The following is a 15618-nucleotide window of genomic DNA, read 5'->3' on the forward strand; positions in this document are numbered from 1 at the left end:
ACACTGCTAAAATCCCTGCGAAGTTCTTGTTGACTTTGGCCGCGCCAGCGCCGCGCTCCATTGCAGCGCGCGGTGTTAATGGCAAAGAGATTTTCGGGGCCTCAGCGGCGGCGGGACTGCTGTTCTGCCTGCTCCAGAACCAACAGAAGGCATCTGCCTCTCCCGTGTGTGCATTCCTGGGGCAGGATCCCAATCCCAGGCTCAGATCCTGGGCTGAGCTGCACCCTCTGCTCTCATTCCTGGGAGCTGAGTATGGGCTATACCTTTTTATTTATAGTTTCAGCAGAGCAGGATTGGGTTTGGCTGCAGGCAGTTTTTATCTCGGCTAACATGTCGCTTTCGAAGCCCTATTATTAGAGATTTTGTATAGCTTCAGGATTACTGCAGATTGCAGTGAATCACCCTTTGCAGCGTTGATATAGGTACTCTCAGCTTCCCAACACAACCACCCTGCACGTGACAGGGAGCAGAAAACCCCCATTGGCAATGGGTGGGATGGAGATACGGGCACGGCGCTGCTGATCCCGCACCCACAGCCCAAGAAGGGATTTGTTTCTAGTAGAAACATTCAGGAAAACATACCCAAGGGCTACGAATGAGAGTTTTCTACCTGCAGCAGTGCAGGAGATGATGTATCCCTTACCTCCTTAATGTTGGCAGACCACCATGGTTGGGTTCGCTGCCTTCTGCTCAGTCACCATGGCTCTGTGCAGGACAAGGTGCTTTCCCTGCTACCACATGGGGGTAAATATGCCTCTCCCACCCTGCTGTGCTGCCCCACAAACATCCTTTTAGTGTCCAAACCTCCTCCTCCTGCAGGGTTTTGCTGCAAAAGAAGAGCGCCGAAGAATCACACCCTGAGCCTTCCACTCAAGTGAAATGCTCCCTGGGAAACGTAGCTGATGGAAACTTGGTTTCTCCTCATTGTTTTGCTCTGTTTCCCATTCAAGAGGGAGGAATCCAATCTCCAGAATGTGCTCTGGGCTTACAGAGCTTCACCGCAGATTGGGCATACCTAACAGCTCAGCACAGCAATCCCTTGGTCAGGGTCCAGAGCTCTGCCAGGTCTCCGGGTTTCAGTGAGGACCTTCTGCTCTGACTCGTGCCTGGGAATCATCATCCTCAGCAATGAGGCTGTGTCGCAGTGCTGGGGTGGGGGGAGCTCCACCTCTGGGTACTGTGCCTTCCACCCCAACAGGACGGCCCTGAGCACCCTGTGCCTTCGAAGAAACTTCAAAGCAGCAGCACGGCACCTCCTGCTAGCAGGGAGTGCTGATGAATAATAGAATGGACCCACCCACTCTCGCTTTAATCTGTCATGTTCTATGGAAATTAAGCCTTTCACTTACAAGCAAGCAATTTGTGCTCTTGGCATCTCCAGCAAGTGCGACTCTCAGCTCTTCTACTGGGTTATTGATACCTTTTGTATGGAGCAGCACAGTGCCTAATTGGGCTCTTTGCCTATTCCAAAGCACTTCCAGCAAGCAGAACCTGCAGCATAAAGCAGCCCGTGGTGCTATGGGGAGAAGCAGGGCACGAAGAAAGCACGTCTGGGCAAACAGGCACCACTCCCCTAGTGGCTCGCAGGTGCAAGCCCGGCTGGCGCACACAGGTGTGTTTTCCTTGCTCTGATCCCGGCCAGGGCTATAAACAAGCAGGCAATCCCTGAGCAAGAAAGGGCTCCTTGTGTGCAGTAGGCACTTGTGCCAAGCTGGAGGAAGCATGGGGGTTTTATTCCTCTCCTTTCCCGTGTGTTAGGAAGGCATCGTGCTGCTGGGCCTTGCATCCCTGCCAGCCATAACCCAGCTCTTTGAAGAAGTTGCACCTGGAAGGAAAGATGGAAAGGGCTGGAGGGAGTTGGGGGTGCCCACAGATGTGGGAGGGAGCATGGCACCGTGGGACTGAAGCTGTGCCCAGGTAGTGCTGGGAAGAATTGTACCTTTTCATGGAGCTGGGTGAGGCTGGAAGCAATGCCCACACCCTGCATGCTTTGAGGAGTCGGGGGTGCTGCATATCCTATGATAAACTCCCTTAGGAATGAGGGTGTGGAGTCCAAAACCAATAGGTGGGGGAAGCCAGTGCCAGGTCACACTGCAGCAGGGCCGGAAAGCGACTGTGCTAAATGCTTAATTCCTTCCTTCCGCCACTTTGGGTCCTTCTCTGCTTCGAATGGGGGCTTGGAGGCAAGGGAACTGCTGGGTTTTGTTTTTTTATAGTTTGACTTTCTGGTAGGGTGGAGGGCAATGCCATATCCACTCAAGGAACTTAGTGAGAATGGATGGGACAAGGCACAAACCATCTGTCCACAGTGTCCTCCATCTTCCCACTCAAAGCTGCCCTATGCAGGGGGATTCCTCACACCTAACCCATCCCTCTTGCAAAGCCTGCTGCCCTCACACCCCACGGTGATTTGTATCCCAGTGCATCCCCAACTTGCATCAGTTGGGACGCATCCAGCACAAGGGAGAGCCTGGCTTGTGCAGAGTTGGATTTGGGATTTGGAAACCCATGCCTGGGGCAGGAGGAGGAGGGAGAGCACCTAAGTGGAGTGGAAAGCTTGCTGTAAGGCTTGGAAGGAAGGAGCCACGCCAAACCCATAGGCTCATCAGCTCTTCAAAGTGAGCATGCCAGTCATTACAGAGGGGAGGGAAGGAGAAGGCAATGAGCGGCCGCACACAGAGCTGGGTGAAGGGAGGGATGCTGCGAGGGGAGTGGGGCCAATGGGCTGAGGGTCTGTCAGAGGAAGGAGGAAAACAAACGTGAGCAGGAATGTTTAATTGATTTCACAGGAGAATCCGCAGAATCATTGAGATGTATCATCGGGGTTCAAGAACAGAAGAAAAATTACTTACCCTGAGACAAAGTGACTCTTATTGAAGGATGTTACTTGTTTTGGTGGTGCCAGGCAGCCAGGAGAGGAGCAAGGGGAGCAGCAGCATTAGGAATGAACCCTGGCCAAGCCCCGTGCTGTGAGAGGCGATGGTTTACATTAGAGAAGGCTCTAGTACAGCGCGATGGCCTCTAAGTGGGTTTTTATGATGATGATGATTATTTTCAACTGCACAAATGGCAGGAGCACAGGCAGGGTGTTGGAAAGGACTGTTTGGCTCTGAGAACATCCAGTGGTGCTGCTGAGCCCCTGCCAGAGGGACTGCTGCTGCGCTGCAGGGACTGCTCCCTGCCCTGATAGCACGCTGCTCCCCACCGCTGGAATCGTCCTTGCTGTTTGGGCAATGATGAGGGTTGCATAAGCAGGACTCAGTGTCAATTCACTGTTTTCTCCTCCCTTGATTCCAGTTTCCAGGGAGCAAAGGATGGTGTGTTTTGAAGCTCTCTTGACACCCCTCTCCCAACAGCGGAGCGCTTGTGAGCTTTTCCCTTTGCAGAACAGCTGTCAGGAGATCTCTGCATTCAGATCCCCCCTGGCCCCATGCTGTCCTGTGATCCCTTTTCTCCCTCTAGACAAAATAACAAGCTCTCTCCTTTCTCAGGACCGCTCACTCCTTTTCCAGACTTGCCTCAACTCTTTCATCACACCAATAAAGCCAAAAAAAAAAAAAAAAGCCAATGCATCACACGTTGGCCTCGGAGAGCGGAAACCTTTAAACATCTGAGAGCTGGGAGTGAGGCACAGTGATTTGCAAGGCCCCCACTGCCCCCGTTGGGTCAGATGTCTCCTGCTCTGAAGGAGGAGAGAGGGGACTTGTTAAAACCTTTCCTTTTTCTCGGTCTGAGATCCTATTTCAGTTGTCCAGAGGCTGAGGCGTGAGCTGGGAGTGGGGCTGCCGGTGGGGGGGGGGGGGGCAGGGCAGCAAGCCCGCGGCGTGCAAACAGATTGTGCAATATTTGCCTTGCACAGAGCTCCCATTGTACAGCCTGGGAGTTCTGCTTTCAATAATTCCCCTGCTCATAATGCCCCATTGACAGCAAGAGAAAGGCAGTATTGAGGGCTGAAGGGGCTCCGGCCCCGAAAAGGGTTAAAAAATAAAGAAAAGGGAAAAAAAAAAAAGATTTGAGATTTGAGGCTTAGTTTTAAACTTTGCTGTGTGGCCCTTATGGTAAATCGTGGCCGCTGAGAAGTATGCAGAGAGCTGTTTGCATAACCTGGTGTGCAGCAAACGCTCTTGGAGCCAAAACACAAGTGCGGCCGGAGCTGGAGGTGGCGGGGAGAGAAAGCAGGAAGGGCTGTGATTATTTTAATTCTTGCCCCAGGCCACATTAAATTAATAATGAAAAATTAAAAAAAAAAAAAAGAGCTAATATTCAAATATTTGTTTAGAGAATCAGCTGTGCAAATGTGAGCTGCTTTGCCAGCTGCAGGGACATCAGCCAATGCTCACTGCCTTGTGCTGATGGCAGGAGAGCATCCTGCACACTGCTCGGGGCTGGAAAGCACCAAAAGGAGCCCCAGAGCCTTTGTCTGATGGCTTCTCCCATTGCTGCTGTGGAGGTATGGTCACAACTGGGAAGTGTACATAGATGCCCGACCTGGTGGGCAGAGCTGGGGGATGCTCTGTGTGCTGCAGCTCTCACCCCACAGGGCTCCCCGTTGCTGTGGGCTGGCAGAACTGTCCCAGCAGATGCAGGACTGAAGCAGCTGAGGGCTTGGACTGACAATGCCAACATCAGCAGCTGCAGCCAGGCGGGCTGCCAGGGGAATCCTCCCCATTGTGCAATGCCGAAGCTCTCCAAGGAGGCTCCCAGCTCTTGAGACATCTCAGAGTGAGACCAGGCAAGTGACTGCTGTGAATTCCTGGTGGTGAGAGGGGGTGGCTAGAGGCCCTGAACAGTTTTTCCATGTGTGGACCTTGTGATGCATTAATCACCCCCAGAGCAGTGTTGCTGTCGGCTGCAATCGTCCTGACCTGAACCTTCAAGCTCTCATTTCTTCCTCTTCCTGCTCCCTCCTGGCTGCTCCCATGTCCTTCCTACAGCAATCCCAGCAGGGCTGCTCTGAGAACACCATCTACCCATGTTAGGTATTAGGCACAGGCTGCCCAGGGAGTTGGGGGGGAGTCACTGTCTCTGGAGGTGTTCAAGGGATATGGAGGTGTGGCACCGAGGGATGTGGTCAGTGGGCATGGTGGGATGGGTTGGGGTTGGATTTGGGGATCTTAGAGGTCTTTTTCATCCATAGGGCTCCGTGGGGAAAAGTAGAGAAGTGCGTGGGGACACGTCTTTCCTGAGCTACTAGTACCCTTCCATCAAGTCCAGTTGTTTTCTACAAAGAAGGAATTATTCAAAACTGAGGAATTCATGGGAGAGCAGAGAGACGTGCAGGAGGAGAGCAGTGTGAAGGAGAGTGGGGAAGGGAGGAGAAAAGCAGCGTAAGGAAAGGAAGATGAACTGATGAACCCTCGGGGATTAATCAAACCTTGCTGAAGGGTTGCAGGGAAAGGCACAACCAAGTGCTGAACATCCCTGCTTCTGTGCCCCAGCGTGCCCAATGCGGGGTGGTGGGGTGACATGGGACAGGAGGACCATGGGAGAGGACAGTGTCTGGAGCAGAGAATGTGGGGACAGCCCAGGGAGGGAATGTGGAGGAGGAGAGCTCAAAGAAAGGGATGTGAGGGGGAGGGGATGTGGAGGGGCCAAGAGAGCAGAGCCCAAGGGGAGACCAAGAAGGGGGAGGCCCAGGGGAGAGGATGCGCAGATGGTGGAGGGACCTGGCAGAGGGAAGCCTGGGGGAGGGGGGAGTGAGTGGGGGGCCCATGGTGGGGAGTGGAAGGGAGGGCATGGGGAGGGGGGGGGAGGGAAGGGGACAGGGGGCCCCACAGAGGGGAGCCATCTGGCTCAGCTGCTCCTCAGAGCTAACACTCTGCAGAGCCATCCCGAAGCCCCCACCGAGCCCACGCCTCTGCAGCCCTGCGGTCCTAAAGTCAGACATCAGGGGTGCATGGGCTGGAGGGGACGTGTTGGGTTATACTGTGTGTTGGGAGCCCTCTGCAGCCATCCAAACAAGGGACATAATGGTGCTGAATGCTCACCTGGACCTCCTGGGTTCTGTGGGGTTGTGTGCTCCCCACCCCCTGTCCTGTGCCAAGTCCTGTCCTAAGGAAAGTCAAGGACAGAGGTGTATGCCACACACAGTGTTTTCCTTATCCCTCGTGGATGCAGACCCTGCAAAAGGATTTACACAACAGCATCTCTCTCTGCTCTCCCAAAACTCCCCCAAAGCACTGAGGCAGCAATGTGGCCCCTTGTCCCAGTGCCCTGTGCCCAGTTCAGCACTTTTGTATGGGCACGGACCCCTGCGTTACATCAAACCCTGCCCTGGGCTGGCTGTGACCACGGCAATCGCAGTCCCTCCTTGCCTCAATTTCCCCACTTACAAAAAGGGTGCAGCAGTCCCCATCCCATCATACACACATATACATCACTGTCAGCACGCCCTGCAGTGGCCTGCTTCGACACCGGAGACATCCCAACACTTCTGTGCAGCTCCCCTTTGCCCGCGTGGGGCTGTGTGGGTGCTGGGGGCTGTGGGTCGGGGCTGAGCATCGCCCCGCGGGGGCCGTGCTGGGCAGCCCCGCTTAGGACCCTGCACGCTTTGGGTTTTCCCAGCTTTTTTTTTTTTGCTTTTTTTTTTTTCCTGGAGTCGTTGAGAGAGCGGGGAGGGGCCGAGCTTGCGGCTCCCCATAAACCTGGACGCTGCTGCGCCCACGGTCCGGGCAGATGCGTGGAATCACGGTGTCCCTCGGAGGCTGCGTCCCCGTGTCCTCGCTCCACGCGTGGCTCTGGGCAGCGCTCCCTCCCTCTGAGCACTGAGTTTGCGGACTGGGGAAAGACTTTGGGAAAAGAGAGAAAAAGGGAAAAAAAAAAAAAAAAAAGAGGGGGAAAAAAAAAAAAGCCATGGTGATGTGGGACGGTCGGGAAATTCTTCGGGAGCGGACGGTGAGAAAAGGACACGGCGGCTGTTCCCCGCGGGGTGACGACGGGAGCGCGGCACCGCTGGGCTTGAACTTTAGCACCCTCTTCTGCGGGAGTGTAAGTAAAAGGACCGGCTCCTCCTGAGCCAGCACGGCGCTGGGGCGGAGGAGAAGGCGGCCGCTCGCTGCCGAGTGGGTTTTCTGTGCTGCTTTAGAAAGAAATAACTGGGGAGAAAAAAAGAGAAAGAAAGAAACGCGTTGAGGGGCCAAAGAGTGCTTGTAGCTCTTTGTGAGTTGCCTTGGGGCTGTTCCAAATCACCGCGAAAGAAAGGAAAGGAAAGGAAAGGAAAGGAAAGGAAAGGAAAGGAAAGGAAAGGAAAGGAAAGGAAAGGAAAGGAAAGGAAAGGAAAGGAAAGGAAAGGAAAGGAAAGGAAAGGAAAAAGGAAGGAAAAAGGAAGGAAAAAGGAAGGAAAAAGGAAGGAAAAAGGAAGGAAAGAAAGGAAAAAGGAAGGAAAAAGGAAGGAAGGAAAGGAAAAAGGAAGGAAAGGAAAAAGGAAGGAAGGCCGCGCAGTCGTGCGTGTGGGTTTGATTGGGGCGGCACGCTGCGTGTTTTCTTTTGACTGATCACAACCCAGCCCCGCCGTGCCGGGCTCTTTGTATGAGTGTGAGCGTGCCTCGATGGGAGCTCGTCCCACTGAGCTCACAGCAGCCATCCCCTGAGCTGGGGGCTGTCCGAGGACGGGACACCCCCACGTGTCACCGTGATGCCGCAGCTGTAGCTCGCTCTGTGGGCAGTGCACACCTCTCGGGATGGCTGTGTATGCACTCACTGGCTTCTCGCTGGTCAGCCTGCTCAGCTTTGGCTACTTATCCTGGGACTGGATGAAGCCAGGCTTGGTGGCCGACGTGCCTACAAGCCCCATGGAGAAATCGCTGCCTCCTGCCTTCAACCGCCCGCCGCACATCATCTTCATCCTGACTGATGACCAGGGCTACCACGATGTGGGGTACCATGGTTCTGACATCCAGACGCCCACCCTGGACAGGTTGGCAGCTGAGGGTGTGAAGCTGGAGAACTACTACATCCAGCCCATCTGCACGCCGTCCCGCAGCCAGCTCATCACCGGCCGGTAAGCACACACAGCTCATTCCTATACGGGACCTCCCCTCTCCCTTAGCTCTGCAAGGCTCAAGCCCCGCTCATCGCAAGGTAGATGTCCCAGAGTGTTGGTAGATGCTTCATCACTGCTGAAGTTGGACTCAGTGATCCTGATGGTTCCCTCCCAACTTGGGTTATTCTATGATTCTGTGCTGGAAATCCCCTAGAGAAAAGAGGCTCTGTTGGATTAAGGGTTGATTTTTGTGTGGTTTTGTAATAGCACGTGGCACGTCACTAATGGTGAAAATTCAGATGTTGTTGTGCAACCGAAGTCACTTTGGGAAAAGGCAATTCCTGCCCGTGAGGTCCTCTGGTGGTGGGGAGAGGTGTCTCCACGTGGATGTTAGGGCAGACTTCAGGTTGTTTTTTTTTCTCACATGGGAATTGGCTGCTGGGCTGTAGCATGGAAGGATGCTCCCCTGCACTGCTTGCTCCTTTTCCTGCTGCTCACTCAGAACTATACTTGAGCAGGGCAGGGTGGGTGGGAGACTGATCCATCCTGTTGGGCACATCCTGAACTCCTAGTCATGGGCCCTGCAGCCTCCTGGGACTGATGGGGCTTTCCCTGGAGTAGGATTGGGATTATTTCCCTGCCCTGGGATGATTTCCCAGCACATTCTGTAGGAGGCAGATTTGTCAGCATTCCTCATTGATGTGGTGGCTGTGGATGTGGTCACTTACTGCCTGGGGTGGTGGAGCTCCATGGGGTCCAGACAAAGCTCCCTCCTCTCTCCTGGTGGCTCCAGAGGGAGCTCAGGCATCTCCATGGCATGCAAAGGAGGATGAGGATACATCTGCACTCAGGCCTCAAGTTGCACCAGGGGAGGTTCAGGTTGGCTATTAGGAACAATTTCTTCTCATTAAGAGTGCTGCTGCGCTGGCACAGCTGCCCAGGGAGGTGGAGGGGTCACCGTCCATGAAGGAGTCTGAGAACCGTGGAGATGTGGCACTGAGGGACATGGCTATGGGCACGGTGGGGGTGGTGGGTTGACAGTTGGACTAGGTCATCTTAAAGCACTTTGCCAACCATAGGACTCCATGGGGAAAAGCAGAGGAACACATGGAGCCACCTCCTTCCAGAGCCAGCACCCTTCTATGATCCTGTGCTAAGGAGCCCCCTGTAGCTGGCACAGAGCTTGCTCCGTGGGGTTGGGCTGGGTGACACAGAGAGCTGCACATTACTGGGGTTTCCAGAATACAAACTGCCACCAGTCAGCACTGCTCCCATCACTACTGATTTGGCTCTTCCCCACAGGTACCAGATCCACACAGGGCTGCAGCATTCCATCATCCGTCCCCGGCAGCCCAACTGCCTGCCCCTCGACCAGGTCACCCTGCCCCAGAAGCTGCAGGAAGCCGGCTACTCCACACACATGGTGGGCAAATGGCATCTTGGCTTCTACAAGAAGGAGTGCCTGCCCACCCGCAGGGGCTTCGACACCTTCCTGGGCTCCCTGACGGGCAACGTGGACTACTACACCTATGACAACTGTGACGGGCCAGGAGTCTGCGGCTACGACCTGCACGAAGGGGAGAACGTGGCGTGGGACCAGAGTGGGAAGTACTCCACCTTCCTCTATGCCCAGCGTGTCAGCAAGATCCTGGCATCCCACAGCCCCAAGGAGCCCATCTTCATCTACGTGGCCTTCCAGGCAGTGCACACACCGCTGCAGTCGCCCAAGGAGTACATCTACCGCTACCGCTCCATGGGCAACGTCGCTCGCCGCAAGTACGCGGCCATGGTGACATGCATGGATGAGGCGGTGAAGAACATCACCTGGGCCCTCAAGAAGTATGGTTATTATGATAACAGCGTGATCGTCTTCTCCACGGACAATGGCGGGCAGACGTTCTCTGGGGGAAGCAACTGGCCGCTACGGGGCCGCAAAGGGACGTACTGGGAAGGGGGCGTGCGTGGCATCGGTTTTGTCCACAGTCCTTTGATCAAGCGCAAGCGACGGACCAGCTGGGCACTGGTGCACATCACAGACTGGTACCCGACCCTGGTGAGTCTGGCCAAGGGCAACCTGAGCAGCGTCCCAGGCCTGGATGGCTACAACGTGTGGCCCGCCATCAGCGAGGGGAAGGAGTCACCGCGAACTGAAATCCTGCATAACATTGACCCCCTCTACAACCACGCCAAGTACGGCTCCTTGGAGGATGGCTTCGGTATCTGGAACACGGCGGTGCAGGCCTCCATCCGCGTCGGGGAGTGGAAGCTCCTCACCGGGGACCCGGGTTACAGCGACTGGATCCCCCCGCAGACGCTGACCAACTTCCCCGGCAGCTGGTGGAACCTGGAGCGGCTGACCGACGGCTTGAGAAAATCCGTGTGGCTCTTCAACATCACTGCCGACCCCTATGAGCGCTACGACCTCTCGGAGCAGCGCCCCGATGTCGTCCGAGCCCTGCTGACCCGCCTGGTGCACTACAACAGGACGGCCATCCCGGTGCGCTACCCCGCCGAGAACCCCCGCGCCCACCCCGACTTCAACGGAGGTGCATGGGGGCCTTGGGCCAGCGAGGACGAGGCGGAGGAATGGGAAGGGGGCGGCAGGGACCCTCCCAAGAGTCGGGGCAAGAAGAAGAAGTGCAAGATCTGCAAACTGCGCTCCTTCTTCCGCAAGCTGAACACCAGGCTCATGTCCAACCGCATCTGAGTGGAGCTTCCCCAGCACCGACGCAGCCTGGACAGGGTGGAGATAGAGAAGGCAGCGCTGTGGGGTGGGATGGAGGGAGAGGGATGGACAGGGTTTCACTCCAAACACCTGGCTGGACCAGCAGCCTCAGGGAGGGCAGACAGACCAGTGGACAAGAATGGGCACTGCAGGCTCATGGCACTGAACAGCCCCCTTGAGCCAGACACGTTCTTCTTGAGGAGCATGCAGGCTGTGAGCACCAACCATGGCAGCAGCGCGAGGGTGGGGGTGCGGAGCACCCAGCCAGCCTCAGCTGCTCTGGCTGCACTTTTTCCCTTGGTGTTTCTCTGTAGGTATATGTTGCTGACTTGCTACATGCTGCTGAGCAGCTGCCTGGTTTGCTCTTGATCCAGGAACTTGAGGGTTTCCCCACATCCAAGACAATGCTACTGCCCCATTATACTTCCCTATAGGAGGATGGCTTCCTGGCTGTGGACTCAGTGTGATGAGGTTCTCACCTTTGGCCATGACTTATCCTCTGCGCTGGCTTGGGGCAGCCAGGGGCTGAGCCTGTAAGGACACGGTTGGAAGCAATCCCCTGATGCGTGCAGAGGACAAATGGTTCTGGACAGCCCTACACACAGGAGGCAGCTTTGTTTCAAAGATCCCAGTGAGTTCATCCCCAGCTCTGCCTGCTCAGATCCCTGCACTCCTCTCTGTGCATCCTCCAACCAAGCCCAGGACAGACAGAAGACCTCAGGAAGATCTCATGGATCTGCTTCATCACTGCAGGACATGGAGCCCTGGGGTCAGGGGGAGATGTATCCCTTCGCCCTCCTCTTTCCTGCAGGAGGTGGGCAGGAGGTGCCACCACGTCCCCTCTGCACGGACACAGCACACAGAGCTGTGCCCCCGCGCTCCGATGGGAGCTGACGAGGATGAAAGAGGGTAAATAGCTTTAAAAGCATTTTGGATGCACGGTGCATTTCCATTTACACAATGTGTTTTACATTTCTCCCCACAGGTTTCTCTTGGTGCAGCGCGTGTAGGCGAAGGCCCTGCTGTGAATTTTGAAAATAGTTATTTTTGTCTCTGGAAAATGAGGCCCGTTAGGACTTGTCAGCTCTTGGATGAGCAGTGTGGGCTTTTTTCTTCTTTTTTTTTTTTCTTTTTTCCCTCTCTCTTTCCTTTGCAAAATAACATTCATTTAAAATCTGTCATTGAAAGATGTGACAATTGGCAGCGTGCACACTGAATACCTTTCAGTGTGCTTTCAAGCCCCGTGTGTGAGAGGGACGGGGATGGGAAGAGAATGCATTGACACGTTTGTAATCTTTTTTTTTTTTTTACTCTGAGCTGGATTATTTGGGGGAATTGGGATTTTCTGTAGAAACAAAGAGAAAAAAAAATAAAAAAGAAAGAAAGAAAAAAAGAAAGAGCTGACAGCAAGGCATCCTACAGGAGAGCCTCTTCTTGAAGAGATGGGAAGGAGTGCGCGATGCTGGGGCTTGGCTGCTGGCACAGCTGGTGCTGCTGCTCCATCCGTCCATCGGCACGCTGCTGGCACGAGGGCATGTCCCAGTAAGCCCAGTAAGCAATGTCCCTCAGTGCCACATCTACACATCAGCATGTGGGCTGAGACCCACCCGAGATCCTGGGGTGGGCAGAGGGAGTGGGGCTGTCCGCGGGGCAGCAGGAAGGAGCACGGTTTTCATTTCCATATTTATATAAATGCATCCATGTTTAATCCTTCTTTTATTTTTTTATTTTATATTTTTAATTATTCTTTCAAAAATGGGAATTTCCTTGAAAACATTTTTGATATTTCTCCCAATGGTTTGAATTGTATCTCCCTGAAAATGTTTGTCTTGTCTCATCTCCGGCTCTGATCTCTGGGGTCAATGCTGGTTTTGCACAGTCTGTCTAGCCAGAGCCTGGGGTCTGAGTTCTCCCTGTAAAAATAAATAAAAAAATGAATAAACAGCATTCTGAATTCTAGAAGGAGGAAAGAAATTTAAAAAAAATAATAAAAAAACCCAACGTGTCAGTTCCTGAAAAGAGAAAGAGTGGGCAGAGATGCCTCTGGTTGTTGGGAAATGCAGAGCCTGTCCCACCGCCGCTCCTGAGTGGTCCCAGTTGGTTTGGATCTGGTGGAGAGAAACACAGCAGTGTGCCAAAATCACGTGTTTTCACACCGTTCAACCCCCCCCCCGGGAGAGCCCGTGGGCTCTAGGTGGGAAAGGGTTAATGCAGCCGATGGGCGAGACGCTGCTGAAGTGGCTTTGGAGAGCTCTTCCTCTCGCTGTGATGCTGCAGCACGGAGATCTGTTTACATAGGGAAGCTGAGAGCTCGCTGTCCCACTTCTAGGAGAGTGGTGCGAGCCCCACGCCGGGAGCTGGGGCACAGTACGGCCCTTTGGAGGGGTGGGCAGGGGAGGGAATGGGATATGGTTGAGGATTGGCATGGGGAAGGGGATGGAAATGGGTTTGGGGTGGGATGGGGATGAGGACGGTGATGACAGAGGATGGAGATGATGTTGGAAATGGGATGAGATAGGATGGAATGGGACAGGGGTGTGAGTGGAGGTGGGAAGGAGATGGGGATGGGGGTGGAAATGGGGATAGGAATAGAGATGGGATGAGATGGGATACAGAAGGTGTTGGAGATGGGATGGGATGGGAATGGAGCTGGGAAAAGGGACAGAGAGGGGAACTGGGATGAGGATGGGAAAGGGGTTGTGATGGGATAGAGATGACATTAGAGATGGGATAGAATGGAATAGGGATGAGGGTGGAGGTGGGAAGGAGGCAGGTATGAAGATGTTAATGGACACATGATGGGTCAGGCAAGAAGCAGGAATGAGAATGGACATCTCCCAGCAAACTGCCATCTGGGAGTACAGCAGGGCACCCTGGGCACCTTAATGTAGGGAGAAGCACGGACAAGGGGCTGCATCTCATTCCAGACCCTTGGATTAGGAAAAAGGTGGCCCTGGGCCCTCCTGTCTCAACGAAAGCAGTTTCTCCATTACTGCTGGCACAAGTGCTGGGGCTCACAGGCCATTTGCAAACACAACCTTAAATGTAAATCTGCTTGCCTTACCCAGGTATTTATAATCCTCACCTAAAAATAACCAAGAATTCAGCTTCCTGGAGGACAGCAACTGAGCATCCCCCAGACCCCAGATTGCATGTGAAACTGTCCCAGTAATTTTGGGATCTGTGCAATATGTAACTCACAGCCATGCTTGCCATGACTGTGAGACATGGCTGCAGGCTCTGTCAGCCCATACAAAGCCTGTGCTGGGGGGGTTGGGGAGGGAGGCATGCTGCAGCCCCTCAGGGACACACTGGGTCCTCCTGAGCCCCTTGGGACAGCTGCCTGCCAGCCCTATGTGTGCAATCCTGAGTCAGAACATCCTTCCTTGGGCAGGCAGAGGGGAGCCCGTGCCAGGCTGCAGAAAGGAAATATCTGCATACAGAGTATGGAGGCATTTTGGGAAAGGCAGGCGGGTAATGGAGAGGAGGGGAGGAAGGTCTCCATCAGGTGGCCAGACACAAGCACTGCTGGTGCCTGCATCCCCAGAGCCGTGAAGGAGCAGATTTTAGGATGGGAGAAGAGATTTCAAATAAGGGGATACAGCACCCATCAGTCAGCTCGGAGACAAAAACTCCAACTGAGGACAACAGCACCAGCACAGAGGCATCGGGGACAGTGCTTTCCCCTTCCCACTGCTATTGGGGACCCCATGCTGTGCCCCACCCATGGGTGGGAATTGGGCCCCTGCCCTCACAGCTTGGTATGGGGATGAAAACAGGTAATGGAATTAATGGAAAAACCATTAGACCTTTCTCCTCCTCCCCCTCCTCTTCCTCACTCCGCCACTTGCTGTCCTCCTCCACTTCCACCTCCTTTCTTCTCTCCCTCTCTCCGCTCCTCCTTCTCTCTCTCTCCCTCCTCTCGAAGATTTCTCCCTATTTTTGTCTGGTTAGAGCCTTTTCTTTTCCTATTAACCCTTCCATGGCAGCCTGGAAGAGAACTAAACCAACCTCATCTGCCCAAAGCAATGCCTTCTGCTGAGAGTCCCTGCTGCTGGGGCACTGGCGATCCTTTTCCTGCTACAAAAACAACCAGAAATGGGACAAGAGGGTCAGGAGTCCATAGGGTGCAAGGCAAGATGCCTGCTGGAGGTGGGGTGCTGGCAGCGAGGCAGGCTTAGGGGGAAACCCTTCCTTTGAGGCCTCTGAGTACCACTTTTAGTGCCCTTTTCCTGTTCTTTTGTTTGTTTGTTTTTTATTTTTAGCTGAAAACCCTGTTTTATTCAGCACTTTTTGCTTTCTTCCCTTTTTGCTCCCCTTCTGGCTTCGGTTGAGGCCAAGCCACCTCTGGGTGCCAGCAATTGGGGCCAGCCCCACTGAGGGAGCCCAGCTGCTGGCAGGGTGCTTCAGGGACCTGGGGAGCTGCCATCGTTTCGCTGCCTTCTCTTGACACACTTTGCTCCATCTGCTGCCACCCGCCCCGCTCTGCAGCAGCCCGTCCCCCACCCCGCAGCCCCCCAGGGACGCTGGTGCAGGGTACCAGCAGGGCCTGCAGTTGGAGGTGGGGGGGGGGGGGAGGGAGGGGGTAGAAACGGACCAGTTGCCAGGGCGACAGCATCCTCCTGCAACATAGAAACCACGGTTTCCATGGAAACCCTTTTTGCCCCAGTTATCCTGCCACCGCCACATCCTTTAATGTGCCTTTAAGATTTGCATTTCAGAATTGCCCCCCTCCCTGTGGTGGCTGGGAGACCCCCAGGCAGCCCCCAGGGCCGGGTCCCCAGCAGGGCCGCGGTCCCCAGGGCGGGCGATGGGTTTGGGAAGCGGTTGCCTCGGCAACAGAAACAGGGCGTTTCTGGCAGCGGTGGTCACCATGGGGATGGGGATGCTGACGAAGGCTTGTGAGGCTGAG

The 15618-nt window shown here is 54.6% G+C and overlaps 1 protein-coding gene across 1 annotated transcript; it reads left to right on the plus strand.

Moving 5' to 3' along the window:
- Nucleotides 1-7394: 7394 nt before the first annotated feature.
- On the plus strand, nucleotides 7395-10806 carry ARSI (arylsulfatase family member I). The gene is made up of 2 exons (XM_065734716.1): nucleotides 7395-7999; nucleotides 9284-10806. Exons 1-2 carry the CDS (start codon nucleotides 7680-7682, stop codon nucleotides 10686-10688), a joined length of 1725 nt encoding a protein of 574 aa, XP_065590788.1. The 5' UTR covers nucleotides 7395-7679; the 3' UTR covers nucleotides 10689-10806.
- Nucleotides 10807-15618: the final 4812 nt, after the last annotated feature.

This window comes from Cyrtonyx montezumae, unplaced genomic scaffold (assembly GCF_038088225.1).
Source record: "Cyrtonyx montezumae isolate F1298 unplaced genomic scaffold, pur_monq_1.0 scaffold_18, whole genome shotgun sequence".
Classification (NCBI taxonomy): Eukaryota; Metazoa; Chordata; class Aves; order Galliformes; family Odontophoridae; genus Cyrtonyx; species Cyrtonyx montezumae.